At 34.0% G+C, this 13,204-nt stretch overlaps 2 protein-coding genes across 6 annotated transcripts; both read left to right on the forward strand.

Annotated features, from left to right (window-relative positions):
• The first annotated feature begins 2,088 nt into the window (after nt 1–2,088).
• On the forward strand, nt 2,089–12,291 carry LOC144566102 (RING/FYVE/PHD zinc finger superfamily protein). Of its 5 annotated transcripts, XR_013515118.1 has the most exons (8): nt 2,121–2,458; nt 3,143–3,255; nt 3,560–3,706; nt 3,926–4,034; nt 4,443–4,566; nt 5,439–5,712; nt 6,119–6,286; nt 6,318–6,417. XR_013515118.1 is itself a non-coding variant. In XM_078315983.1 (7 exons), the coding sequence occupies exons 1-7, from the start codon at nt 2,332–2,334 to the stop codon at nt 12,092–12,094; spliced, it is 969 nt and encodes a 322-aa protein (XP_078172109.1). In that variant the 5' UTR covers nt 2,089–2,331; the 3' UTR covers nt 12,095–12,291. The 5 variants fall into 5 exon arrangements, 4 of the variants coding, with proteins under 4 accessions (XP_078172109.1, XP_078172107.1, XP_078172106.1 ...); XM_078315983.1 differs by lacking the exons at nt 6,119–6,286; nt 6,318–6,417 and adding an exon at nt 11,993–12,291 and having other exon boundaries at nt 2,089–2,458; nt 3,170–3,255; XM_078315981.1 differs by having other exon boundaries at nt 2,093–2,458; nt 3,170–3,255; nt 6,119–6,417.
• On the forward strand, nt 7,923–10,719 carry LOC144566104 (PYK10-binding protein 2-like). Its single transcript, XM_078315985.1, has 3 exons — nt 7,923–9,011; nt 9,540–9,767; nt 10,277–10,719. The coding sequence occupies exons 1-3, from the start codon at nt 8,910–8,912 to the stop codon at nt 10,514–10,516; spliced, it is 570 nt and encodes a 189-aa protein (XP_078172111.1). The 5' UTR covers nt 7,923–8,909; the 3' UTR covers nt 10,517–10,719.
• Nucleotides 12,292–13,204: the final 913 nt, after the last annotated feature.

The following is a 13,204-nucleotide window of genomic DNA, read 5'->3' on the forward strand; positions in this document are numbered from 1 at the left end:
TTTGAAATAATTGACATAGCTTTTATTTTAGATTAAATATGGCTAACTTGATTTCTTGAAATAATCTGACAAGATATTACCTTATAATGTAATAATAAAAAATATTGGTGTAATTTTCCTAATTATTCATTACTAAGTTGTTTTGGTTATTTTTATCTTTGTTTACCTTACATGTCTTATTTTGTTGTTATTTTAGATTTCTTGTTGTAATGTATTTAGTTGTGTTGGTATTTTAATATTATTATATTATATATTTTGTTAATAAAAACTCTGGATCATATAATCACCCCTTTCGTTAATCACTCCTAAAGAATTAACCAATCTAATTAGCTGGCTTGTTCACTAATTAGATGAACTAACAATTTCTAAATTTATTTCATTAGTCCGAGTCCATTATTCAAGGCCAGCCAAGCATTGTAATAATTCAATTTCTAATTCTTGCTCGTTGCTCCCAGCTGAATCAAATAATTAAGTCAAATAATAAACTGAAACGCACTGGTTGTGTTACCAGTGAGTTTGCATAACTCTTATTGAAGTGACATCAAATACATTCTTTTAAAATGATAAGAAAAAAAAATACAATAGAAAATTATTTGATCAAAAAACGAGGAAATACTTTCATAAAATATGGTTGGCCATTTGGCCAAACAATTAGCATTTGAAAGTTTTTCAGGTTCTTCCTTAATAGCATTTAAGTATTTAAAGATATCTTTATCTCAGTTACAAAGTAATTGAAAAAGGTTGCGATGACAACTAATAATTGTAATTTTAATTTTAGTTTTAATTTTACAAACTTGTTTTATTAACAGTGCATATAAAAATCTCACCTCTACTTATAATTATTTTGTAATTAAAAATTGTAGGAATACATCACTTAAAACGCTAGTGATAACTGAAATTATAATTAATTGCAAGAATGAAGATAATATCAAATTGATTTAAACTTTAAAGAGAATTGTTAAAAATACTTATGTGATAAAAATAAAATCATCTTTTACAATCTCAGAGATTGAGAAGCTTTAAATATAAAAGATTTTTTATATACAGAAAAACAAACAAATTTTTTTTTTGTTATATCCAGTCTTTAGGCGGACACACCCTTTACCTAATCTCAAATTAAAATTTTTAACCTTCCTTCCTTCGAAATTTTTCCCGAATTGCGTAGTCAGATAAGGTGTCGCTACCATTTTTGGTGATAATATTAAAAATCACAAAACGCTTACCTTTTCTTTGTTGTTTTGCCCTGCCGACTGGAAAGAAGTGTGTTTCATAATTTGAAAAATTAATAATCCCTCATTTCATACTAAAAAATAATAATCATCAATTAAACAATTGAGAAATAAAATTAATTAAATAATATTTGATCGCATAATACTTTTAGTTAGGGGTAAAAATGGAGCAAATAATATCCGATCTAGATTCAAAAAATTAGATACGGATATCATTATCTGAATATCCGTACAAATATGGATACATATATAGTTTTAACATTTAATTATCCGGATTCAAATAGTAGATATATAACATATAGTTTAATATATATTATAAAAATAGTTTAACATATAGTTTAATACATTATAATTTGATAAATATTATAAATTTTAGTATTTTTTTTAATAATATTTATATATTTTTAATAAACATCTGCATCCGTTCAATATTGCATCCACATCCAAAAAAAAAAAGAATACATTTATAGTTTTACTACTATCCCATTCAATTTTTGAATGCATATCCTCTGCGTTAACTCTAAAGACAATTTTCTGAGTTAATAAATCTCAACTGATTTTAAACGAAGCTAATTCAATTCATATCTATAGTACAAGGGGCCCTTTAATATTAGTGCAGATCTAATCGGCACTAATTTTAAAACAAATTAGATGGTCGAGATGCATTAACTCAAAAGATTCTTTTTTGAGTTAATGCAGAGGATACAAATTCTTCATTTTCACCCCTACAGTCTTAATTTATATCAAATTATAAGATTAAGACTTAAGAACACTAATTTTATTTTATTACAATCCATAAGATCTTATATTGTTATGTTCCTTCCACGAAGAAATAGTCGTAGATACAATGATATAGTGAGATTTTCTGTGGCCACTTGAAGCAGCGCCGCGCCTCGCCTACTCTTTTCCAAGTTCCAACTCCAAGTCTCCAACCACCGCCTCTCTCATCCTTCCTTCCTCCCTCACCTTTGCTTGTATAGGGAGGGAGGGAGCGACAGAGAGAGATTCTTCTTCTCAATCGATTAGAAAGCTTTTTAGAAAGTCTTTCCTTGTTCTCTTCCAACTCTGTTACTGATCCATCTCGAAGCGATCTCTGACTCTAATGGCGGATCGGGGGGAGCAGTCGTCCCCTCTAATTCCGCCACCACCCCAGACGGAGCCTGGCGAAATTGACCTTGAATCTGGTGTTGGTGATCAAATCCAGTGCCGAATCTGCCTTGAAAGCGATGGTGATTCTTCCTCCCTTTTGATTTTTTTAGAAATTTCTAATCTTGGGTTTACCTGATACATAGAGCCCTCTCCTTTGTGGTAGATATTTAAACTCAACTTATTCCAGCTAAACCGAGGTTGAATTGGGGAATAATGTCTTGAATCAATCTTCCAAGCGAAGGTTCCATATACAGATTCAGTGAAACAAGCGTTTTTTAAAAAAAAAAATGGACCAACAAACAAGAATTGGAATGGAAATAGTCACGGTACTTCTTTCCAAGCTGATAATTGGACCTTAATTCCCATATTTAATCAGAAGATCTTATGGGTTCAGCAAAGAAACAATCTTTGGTCTATTCAGATCAAATACCTTGATGTAACAATGGCAGAAAAGAAACAGTTTTCTCTAGTCAGTTTTTGTAAGATATCCCCCAGTGGTACTGGACCAGAACAGCTCTAGACCATTTAGGTCCTGTTTTTCCAACTTGATCCTGCTTTTTTATTTCATTATTTGAGGTTTTAGAAAAAAAATAAAAGGTTAATTGAGGCTCAAGTATTTCGCACACTCTTGTAACGACTGTTTTGTCATAACTAAGTGTCCATGTTGAATTATCTAGCAGCAAGCTCTGAAGAAGTATCAGTTTTCTTTTATTTTTCTTGCTCTTGAACATTATATGTTACGCAAATATGATGAAATTATGCAGAATATGGTCTTTGTCAATGTATTACAGGTCGGGATTTTATAGCCCCTTGTAAGTGCAAGGGAACTTCCAAGTATGTTCACCGTGAATGCCTTGACCATTGGAGAGCTGTAAAGGTGCAATTCCCTCACTGCTGTCTCTGTGTTTGTACTTAATGTGGTATCTTGAATGACATTGTAAGATGCCAAGAAGCATTTTATAGTCACCTTGGTTTTGCCAAAATTAAGCTCCAGCCCTACATCTAACGTCAACTAATTAAAACATAGCACATAAAGTATCATATGACCAGTATAGAGCTAGTAAGTGCTGACTGGTAACCAAAAACTCTGTAATGGTGATTCTTTGTATAACGTACTAATTTTTGTCTCAGACCGAACCAGTAGCAGTTTTTTTAATTCATTTGCTTTGTTTACTTTTCAGGAGGGTTTTGCATTTTCACATTGCACAACCTGTAAAGCCCCGTACTATTTGAGAGTTCAGGTTCATACAGACAGGAAATGGAGGACACTAAAATTCCGTTTCTTTGTTACGAGAGACATACTTTTCATATTCGCAGCTGTTCAAATTGTTAGTTGTTCTCTGTAGTTAATTTTTTATTTGGTGCTAACTCATTGTAAGATTATTTCTGATTATAGGCGTCAGACATATATTATCCTTGTTGGAAAAGAGATGTTGAAAATCTATAGAGATTTAAATCATCCAGATGTACTAAGTTGGAGTTCTGAAAATCTTGTCATCAGAATGTTGTTATCATTGTTATTTCTTGAATGTTCTCTTATATTTCAGGTAATATCATTATTTGCATACCTAGTGTATATTATTGATGGCTATCAGCAATTCTGGTTGCGCGTGACATGGGGCTTTGATGATGAGATTAGCTTTTATTATATATGTGGTAAGATTAGTTAAGTAGATGCTACATAAATTATCAGAAATTTTTTTTCATTCAAACTAGCAGTTAGAAAAACAACCTCAGTTGACATAAAGGCTGCTCAAGGTATGGTACATTTATGAGGCTATTATATAACTGACATCTGTAGAGGATGAGAATTTGACTGGTTTATATGTTGAAACATGAGGGTTTTCTTTGCGCTTGTGAAATCAATGAATTGTAACCAGTTTAAGAAGTTGAATCCTGTGGCTTTTCCTAGACTGGTTTTGAGAGTTCGATATCGATCATGAATTTGACAGATGTTTTTATGTCAATAACAACAAATTGGACTTTGGTTATATCCGTAAAGAATGTTTCTTGTAGATTTTTATGTTGTTTATAGTGTCTAAAAAGAATCTTATTCTGTTGTAGGGGCATTATTGTTTTTTGCACTGCTTGGTTTGTGTGGATGCTTCATAACCTGTTATGATCGAAGAGTGCGGAATGATTTGGCTCAGCCATGCAGAGAATTGTGTCTTTGCTGTTGCCAACCAGGGTAGATTCTCATATTCAATATTTTTGTTCTACAATATCTGTAATCCACTGAAGGATGTACATGTTCCAGATCACCATACCGAATATTGATGTCACGTCAATCAGGTGTGGTACTGGAACTGGACCTGTAGCAGGCGTTACAGGAAGTGTACAGGTTGGGTATCAGTACCTTATCATATTTTCTCAGACTTCCATTGTTCTATGCTTAGTATCGAATTAACTGAAGCTCATTTTTAAGTGGCAAACTAGACATCTGACATAAGAAAAGAATGGAGAGTTGAAAAGCCCTTTTGGTATTGGTTAGCCACACTAACAGCATCATTTTAAGTATTGGTGCAGAATCTCATTCGAATGGTATTGGTACGACTTCGTGTGTTCCTTTTAATGGGTGCTATTTTGTACTTGGATATATAAAGAGCAATTCACCACAATTACTTAGAACTAGGCAATCATACAACAGAAGTAACACTATAAACATCAACTATGCAAAATTGAATCCAAGAGATCCTCAACTCTTAAGTTTGATTATTTGTGATATTTTATTGAATTTTTATTTATCTATCTTGCATTTAAAAAAAAATAATACTACTATCCCAGATTTTAGAAGTTTGACAACAATATGCCAAAAAATTAAATGCACGCTTTCAGCATTTGCTACTTTGGGGAAATTTTTTTGCACCCAAATGCATGCATTCAGCATTTGTGATTTGACCACCTTCATTTTTGAAGGAGGAATGGACTACTTGAATGTATGCATGTAAGATGAACTGCATAATATTTTTGTGTTCACAATTCAACCTGAACATTGTTCAGGTTTGTTTCTTTGTCTCGTAAATGAAAAATTCTATTTTATTTACCTTTTTTTACTCCCAGCATGTGTGCAGACTGCCATCTACCGGGCACGTTGTGCATGTGGACCGATTGCACCACGTGCTGTGAAGGCTGTGCGACAACTGCTGGGGAATGTGGCGGTTGCTTGGGTGGGGCCGGCGAGGCTGGCTTGCCTTTGCTATTTATCATGGGATTGATCGTCCTGGGCCTGTTCACTGTAATTGGCATTTTCTATAGCGTGCTAGTTGCTACTATGGTCGGTCAGAGGATATGGCAGCGCCACTATCATATTCTTGCCAAAAGAATGCTAACTAAAGTAAGTCCTTGAAGGATGCATGTGTGCCTATTAATGTTCTTGTGATGAGGCTTGTAGTTAATTTGTAACTGGCTTTTCATATATGTCCAAATCCTATGGTATAAGCAATTGCGTCAAGATTGAATTGTAAAATGTACCTGAGATGCCTGTTACCAGACTTGTGCTGTTTTGCTCAGAATTAACCCCATTTGAGTTTAAGTGAACTCTCTTTTTTCTGTAACCCTATCAATTTGTATTTTATAGTCCTCTTCAACTGCCCAGAATTTGCAGCTTCATGAAAATCAAGTCCCATTAAGTAACTTGAACCCAAAATTTTGTAATTTAGTCTCAATTGAGCTTCGGTGCGGCTACTGAAGTTCAAGCTTTTCAAGTATCCTGACCAATGACATTTTGACATGTGTTATAGGAGTATGTAGTTGAGGATGTAGATGGCGATGGCAGAGATTGGTGTCCCCCATCTCTTCCACCCGAGCATGTCCAGCAATTGAAGTCACTTGGTCTTCTTTAACCCGGAGATAAGAAAGGAAAAAATCCTACTGTTTACTTTTTACCATGCCTTGGAGTTTCACTGGGAGACGTCATCCTGTCATGTTAGACTTGTAGGTGATATAGAGTTTCATTCCTACAAGATATGTTGTATATTTCACCGGAATCATTCAACCTCACTTTCAAGACCAAAGAAAATTTATTACTGATTTCTTTACTCATTTGTCTCAATTTGATAGCTCATTTGATTTATAATTTGGTTTAGCACTAATTGCTTTGCTAGGTGTAGTTGGTAGTTGTCATGCATATACCAGTCCAAGGTCAGATTTTGCTTAAATAAGGCTAATTGCTTCAATAATGATCATGTAGCTGTTGATCTTGAATAGAAGTTTAAATTTAAACAAAGGAGGTTTGTTGATGCGTATTATTTAAGAATTAAGACCAATGATTGTTGTGAATAATTGAATACAACAGTATGCTGGTGTTGTGGTTGTACTTAATACATGAGAGTTACGTCTTACCAAACAAGTTGAAGTGTTCTTTTTGAATGTCAAAAGGAGAATGAATAGTAGTCTACAAAGGGAATTTCACTCTTGTGGAGCCTATCCTCTGTTGCCAGAGTCCGCATCGTCTGCATTAACTTGAAAGAGCATCTTTTGAGTTGATGCATCTGAGCCGTTTGATTTTAAATGGAACTAATCCGGTCATAGTCTATAATTCAGGGGTCCTTTAGTATTAGTGCAGATCTAGTTTGCACGAATCTTGAAACGAATGGGACGGTCCAAATAACTCAAAAGATTCTTTTTTGAGTTAATGCAGAGGATACGAATTCCTGTTGCCAAAGATACATGGAATTGGAATGGGGGGCGGGGTAAAGTGCGCCTTTAATGGTGGCTTTTCGAGGGTCCTACCAGAGATTAGATAAGATCACATATCGTTGTTATCTGAAATAAGTTCTCAATCGCCTCCTCTGTTTGCCTAAAGAAGGCTTTAAGGATTCATAGCCACAATGTGCGTAGAGATTTTAGCATGTACACACACATATATATATAGAAGTTGGCTAAGATTAAAGTGATAGTTCTTGAGCTTTGGTGCTATCAATTCGTTTTTTAATTTTTAAAGTTTAAAATGTCGATCCAAACCATTCAAGTTGATCTCTATATTAAAATGTGCTTGTAGACCAAAATTTACATTTTTCTGAATTTGTTTACTATATATTAAGCCACTTTGAATATCGCTGATCCAACGGTGGCTTAACAAAACAGTAAAATTAGAAGCAACCATTGGATTAGCGATTTTCAAAGTGGCTTAATAAATAGTAAAAAAATTCAAAAAAAAATGTAAAATTTGGCCTCCAAGCACATTTTAATATAGAGATCAACTTGAACGGTTTAGATCGATGTTTTGAACTTTGAAAATTGAAAAACGAATTGTTAGCACCAAAAGCTCAGGAACTACCACTTTGATTTTAAGCCAACCCCTCTCTCTATATATATATATATAACTTTTATAAACACAACATAAATAAGAGGTTTAAAAAGAAGAAAAATGTCACTCAAACTACAGAGACTTCTCAGGACAAATCTTCCTTTCCATGAGTGGAAGATTTATGTTTGTAATTTATGTTTGGTGGAGTGCTTTTCTTCCTTTCCGTGAGTGGAAGAATAAATAATATGGGAGAGATATAAAGAGGAGAAGATATCGAATGAGAATAAATGATAAAGAGAGACAGAAGAGAAACTTTTCTTCCTTGGAGAGCTTGAATTCATATTGCCAATTGCAAGAGCTTAAGCAAATCCACACTTTTTCAAGGACCTTGCCTGATGCTGCCAAGGTAACATATATGTATTACAATCTTACGATTTGACTTTGACGATTATATATATTTAAGCAACTATAATTTTTATTTTTGAGGGAAAAGAAGGTCAAGCTGTTATGTTAATTAATTTAAATTTAAGTTGAAATTTTTGGAAAAAAATAATAATTTCTCCGCAGATAGCATAATACAAATTTAGAAATTAGAAGATTCACATAATGTACCGAGGGATTAATGATTTGTTGAAAGGTGGGAATAATAGTGGGCCCAGTTCTAGCCCAAATAATAGAGGTGTACCCACAACAAAGCAATCCAATTATAGCATTCAGTCTTTGTTAACGGGCCTGCTGGAAAATATTCTAGCATATATTGGATCACATTAAAAGAAGCAAAATGAAACAATAGAATTAACGTGTCTATTATTTTTCAGTTAAACATTAAATCAAGTTTTTCAACTATAAATATTTACAATTCAATTAGCATATGAACATACGACCTCTCATATAGTGAACATTATTTTAACTTCTAAACCAAAATCTGGTTGTTATTTATGTTCGTAATTTATGTTCGGTGGAGTGCTTTTCTTTCTTTCCGTGAGTGGAAGAATAAATGATACGGCAAAGATATAAAGAGGAGAAGAGATTGAATGAGAATAAATGATAGAGTGAGAGAAGAGAAAAGCTTTTCTTCCTTGGAGAATTTCTTGAACATAATTTTATCAGGATTCTGTTTACATTTGGAAAATTGAACAAATTGGAAGAGAAAAGCTTTTCTTCTCTCTATCATTTATTCTTATTCGATCTCTTCTCCTCTTTATATCGCTGACGTATCATTTATTCTTCCACTCACGGGAAGGAAGAAAAGCACTCCACCGATTTGTGTTAGAGTCTTGCATATGCGCCAGGTGAAATCCGTAGATCGTGCACTTGGTATGAGAGAGAAAGAGGAAAAAAACCCAATGGTCACAGCTTCTGAAGCTTTTTCTTGGCATCAAAAGGTAAGTTATCGCAGATTTTGTGGCTCGTTTTATTAAAAAGGGACACCATTTGGAAGCAACTTGGAAGGTTTGATTTCATTACATTCCCAGCTTGATCTTTTCCATTTTTGCTAGGACATCAACGCAAATATTTATACCATTAATTGTGTAATTAAGAGTTCCAGCAGAATCAAAGAGTCACCTAATCACCACCCTTAATTAATCCGTTGCTTAAAGCTGATAAATATATATACAAGTGTGCTTCCCTGAACAATCTCTAGCTTAATTAACAGATAACGTGTGAATGAATGTAACACTGGTACGTATTGATCATCTTTTTGGAATGCATTAGTTTTGTTCTACAATTGTATGAATAACTTTAATTGGCAATATGTAATTTAGGAAAAGGATATATCCCGATTTTATGACTAATCACTAACCTTAAGTCCTTAACATAGTATTGCACACCAACTTACAATTTAGCAAGTACACCTTTTTTTATTATCAAGAATTAACTAATAATTAGAAACATTTTGCATGAAAATATAGGGAAGAGAAATACACATACGGCTCGGTCCTTGTGGAAGAACTGATGGTACAAACTGGGACGATGGTTGTCATCAAAGAATAGAGAGTATCTTTGTTGGTTACGATAGCAGTAGTTCTATCCGTTCAATCCAAACTGTTTATAAAGATTTCAGTAACAACATTTTTAGAGCACCGCAACATGGACAGTCTACGTATGAACAGTCTGCGTACTCCTACCATTTTGAAGCGGTAACTATTAATTTTATATATTTTTGTCTAATATCTAATGTTCGTTTAACTTTAATTCTTATCTAATTAAGTTTGTTTTTTTATTGGTGGGTGTGTGTGTGTGGGGGGGGGGGGGGGGGGGGGGGTTCTGTTTTTTTTTGGGGGATATTGTACATAAAATATCTGACACTATGTCTCACAACTTCCCGTTAGAATCCTTCAATCTTATCATAAATGTAAATTTGACGTATTAATTTGCACCGAATTTAAAGGTCTGACATGTATATAGAAACATTTTGTGTGCTGCCAATAGATGCCAATAAAAAAATTTATATACACTTTTTTTTTTATATATTTATGGTCAATTACAAGTATACAATTAACCCCAATCATTTAAATTAACATATGATCTATCGATTCAACTAACCTAAAATATTATTTAAAATCAATCGATGTTATTTTCTATGGTGCAAGAACCATGCCAGTAGTGTCTCTTTAATGTATAATTGATTTTTTTTTTTTTTTTGCAGATTCATGTTCCACCCGAAACTCCGATTACTCGAATAGATGGATACTGCGACCAAAGTAGCATTACATGTCTGGAATTCAGCACAAACTATGGTAAGATGTGTTCTCTCGGCACAAAAACTGGTTCTCCCTGCTTCATCTACAAGGATCCGAGAGGGTTTACCGGTTTCCACGGACGCTCCAACGAGTATCGTCTCAAGGCTCTAGGAGTATATGTCGATGGCTCTGCCACAAAATCTTAGAATCCATAGACTTCAAATGGAAATTGTTTCTTCATTTTTCTTTTCAATTTGGCACTGCTAGTATAAATATAGTCATAATCCATCAGTAATATAATGTGCCATAATACAAACAACACTGTCTGTTACACTCAGCAAAGATCACATAGACCATGCACTGTTTACGGACACATTAATTTATAATGATCGACTCTTAGATGAGGTAATTGTCAACTTAAACAGTAATTAGATGACATTAGCTGGTTCTGATCTGGTACAATGCAGTGGTTAATTTCAAATCAATACCATGCATACTGTTTTTGAGGATAATTATTGTTCTTGAAAAGAACCTATCAAATAATAATATGACTTGAGATAAAAGTATGGAACCATTGATTTTTTAAGAAATATGACTTGAGATAAAAGAACCTATCAAATAATAATTTGTCATGAATTTCCAGTTACCTGTCGTCTATTGGTACTGACATTAATTATGTTCATTGATTTTTTGTTTGATGTGTATATTTGTTCTATCTGTGCTTCTGTTGTGGCATCAAGCATTCCGTTTGTAACTTAGAATCATAGATTACGGAAAATGTAATTAATTTACAAACAAGTTTGTGATCATATATGCTCAACCCAGTTATCAATTTCATGAACAGAATGTCATTAGAATTCTGTTTACGTTTGGAAAATTGAACAAATTGGAAGTGAATGTTGTTTTTTTTTTCCTCAGAAAAGCAATGATCCGTTTAACATTGCATATGAACTAAGAAAGCCCTCCTGATTTCAAGTTCATTCGTTATCTCAACCCCCTCCACAGTTAGAACCATGACAGTGTTTCTTGTTGCTCTAGCTGAAGCAAATGAGTGAAAGAATCTAGTGTTGTCGTCTCCATTTTTAAGCCAATTCCGTTTTGCCCTTTGCTTCCACTTAGTTTCCGAGTCGATCGCAAGGTCATAGACTCGTTGTCTGACCTTTTTTGTCTAAACCGGAATTCCCTCGAATCAAGATTTCTTTTTTCCTAAATACAATCAAAGAAGAGAATTACCTTCTTACAATACTGTTAACTGCTCCTCCATTTTAGCAAATCTGTCCCTGTGCCACCTTCCCATAACTACCAGCAGACTAGCTGTTTTGTGGTTGAAGGAAGCATGAGTGTCGGCTAAAGTAGGTTGCTGCCCCCATAATTAGTTACTGTGAAGGTCTCACCCAAACTGTTTTGCTTGAGGACCACTGTGCACGTGTGTCTTGTAGACCACGAGTTAACCCTTGTGTAATTCTTTCGCCACGTGATTATACACCCACCCGAATGATCAATAGCATCAATAACAACACAATTCTTCTAAAAAAAAGTTGGTAAAAAACTCGAAAAATAAGCCAAATTGAATTCATTTAATTTGGATTCTTGCACACTACATCACAACGGGAATGCCTAATCACATTCCGAACTCCATTGCACTTCTGTAAACCCCCTAACCCTCTTGTGTTCCAAGATAGGAGTATGTAGTTGAGGATGTAGATGGTGATGGCAGAGATTGGTGTCCCCCGTCTCTTCCACCCGAGCATGTCCAGCAATTGAAGTCACTTGGTCTTCTTTAACCCGGAGATAAGAAAGGAACAAATCCTACTGTTTACTTTTTACCGTGCCTTGGAGTTTCACTGGGAGACGTCATCCAGTCATGTTAGACTTGTAGGTGATATAGAGTTTCATTCCTACAAGATATGTTGTATATTTCACCGGAATCATTCAACCTCAATTTCAAGACCAAAGAAAATTTATTACTGATTTCTTTACTCATTTGTCTCAATTTGATAGCTCATTTGATTTATAATTTGGTTTAGCACTAATTGCTTTGCTAGGTGTAGTTGGTAGTTGTCATGCATATACCAGTCCAATGTCAGATTTTGCTTCAATAATGGTCAAGTAGTTGTTGATCTTGAATAGAAGTTTAAATTTAAACAAAGGAGGTTTGTTGATGCGTATTATTTAAGATCAATGATTGTTGTGAATAATTGAGTACAACTGTATGCTGGTGTTGTGGTTGTACTTGATACATGAGAGTTACATCTTACCAAACAACTTAAAGTGTTCTTTTTGAAATGTCAAAAGGTGAATGAATGGTAGTCTAGAAAGGGAATTTCACACTATTGTGGAACCTATCCTCTGTTGCCAAAGATACATGGAATTGGAATTGGAATTGGGAGTAAAGTGTGCCTTTAAGCTTTTTGAGGGTCCTACCAGAGATTAGATAAGATTACATATCGTTGTTATCTGAAATAAGTTCTCAATCACCTATCCTCTGTTTGCCTAAAGAAGGCTTTAAGGATTCATAGCCACAATGTGTGTAGCGATTTTAGCTGTCATAGTGTTATTAAGTCTTTGCAAGTTCTGCTCTCTTGGATAATTTAGTTTTACATTTTCTTTGGAGTGAATCTATGGTAATATGCATATCACGATTTTGTCCGTAATATGGATCAATATTTTTGTTTTCAAAATCCTAACGGTTGATCCAAACCATTCATAATGATTTTTATATGAATATTTACTTGAAGACCAAATATTTTTACTATTTTTTAAAATAGGTAGAAAATCACTTAATCTGAAAATTGCTGACCATCCAAAAACAGTGATTTTCTACCTATCTTAAAAAATAGTAAAAAGAAAATATAAAAATATAAAAACATATTCATATGGAGATCATGTTGAAC

Source organism: Carex rostrata, chromosome 15 (genome assembly GCF_964058835.1).
Source record: "Carex rostrata chromosome 15, lpCarRost1.2, whole genome shotgun sequence".
NCBI classification, from domain to species: domain Eukaryota; kingdom Viridiplantae; phylum Streptophyta; class Magnoliopsida; order Poales; family Cyperaceae; genus Carex; species Carex rostrata.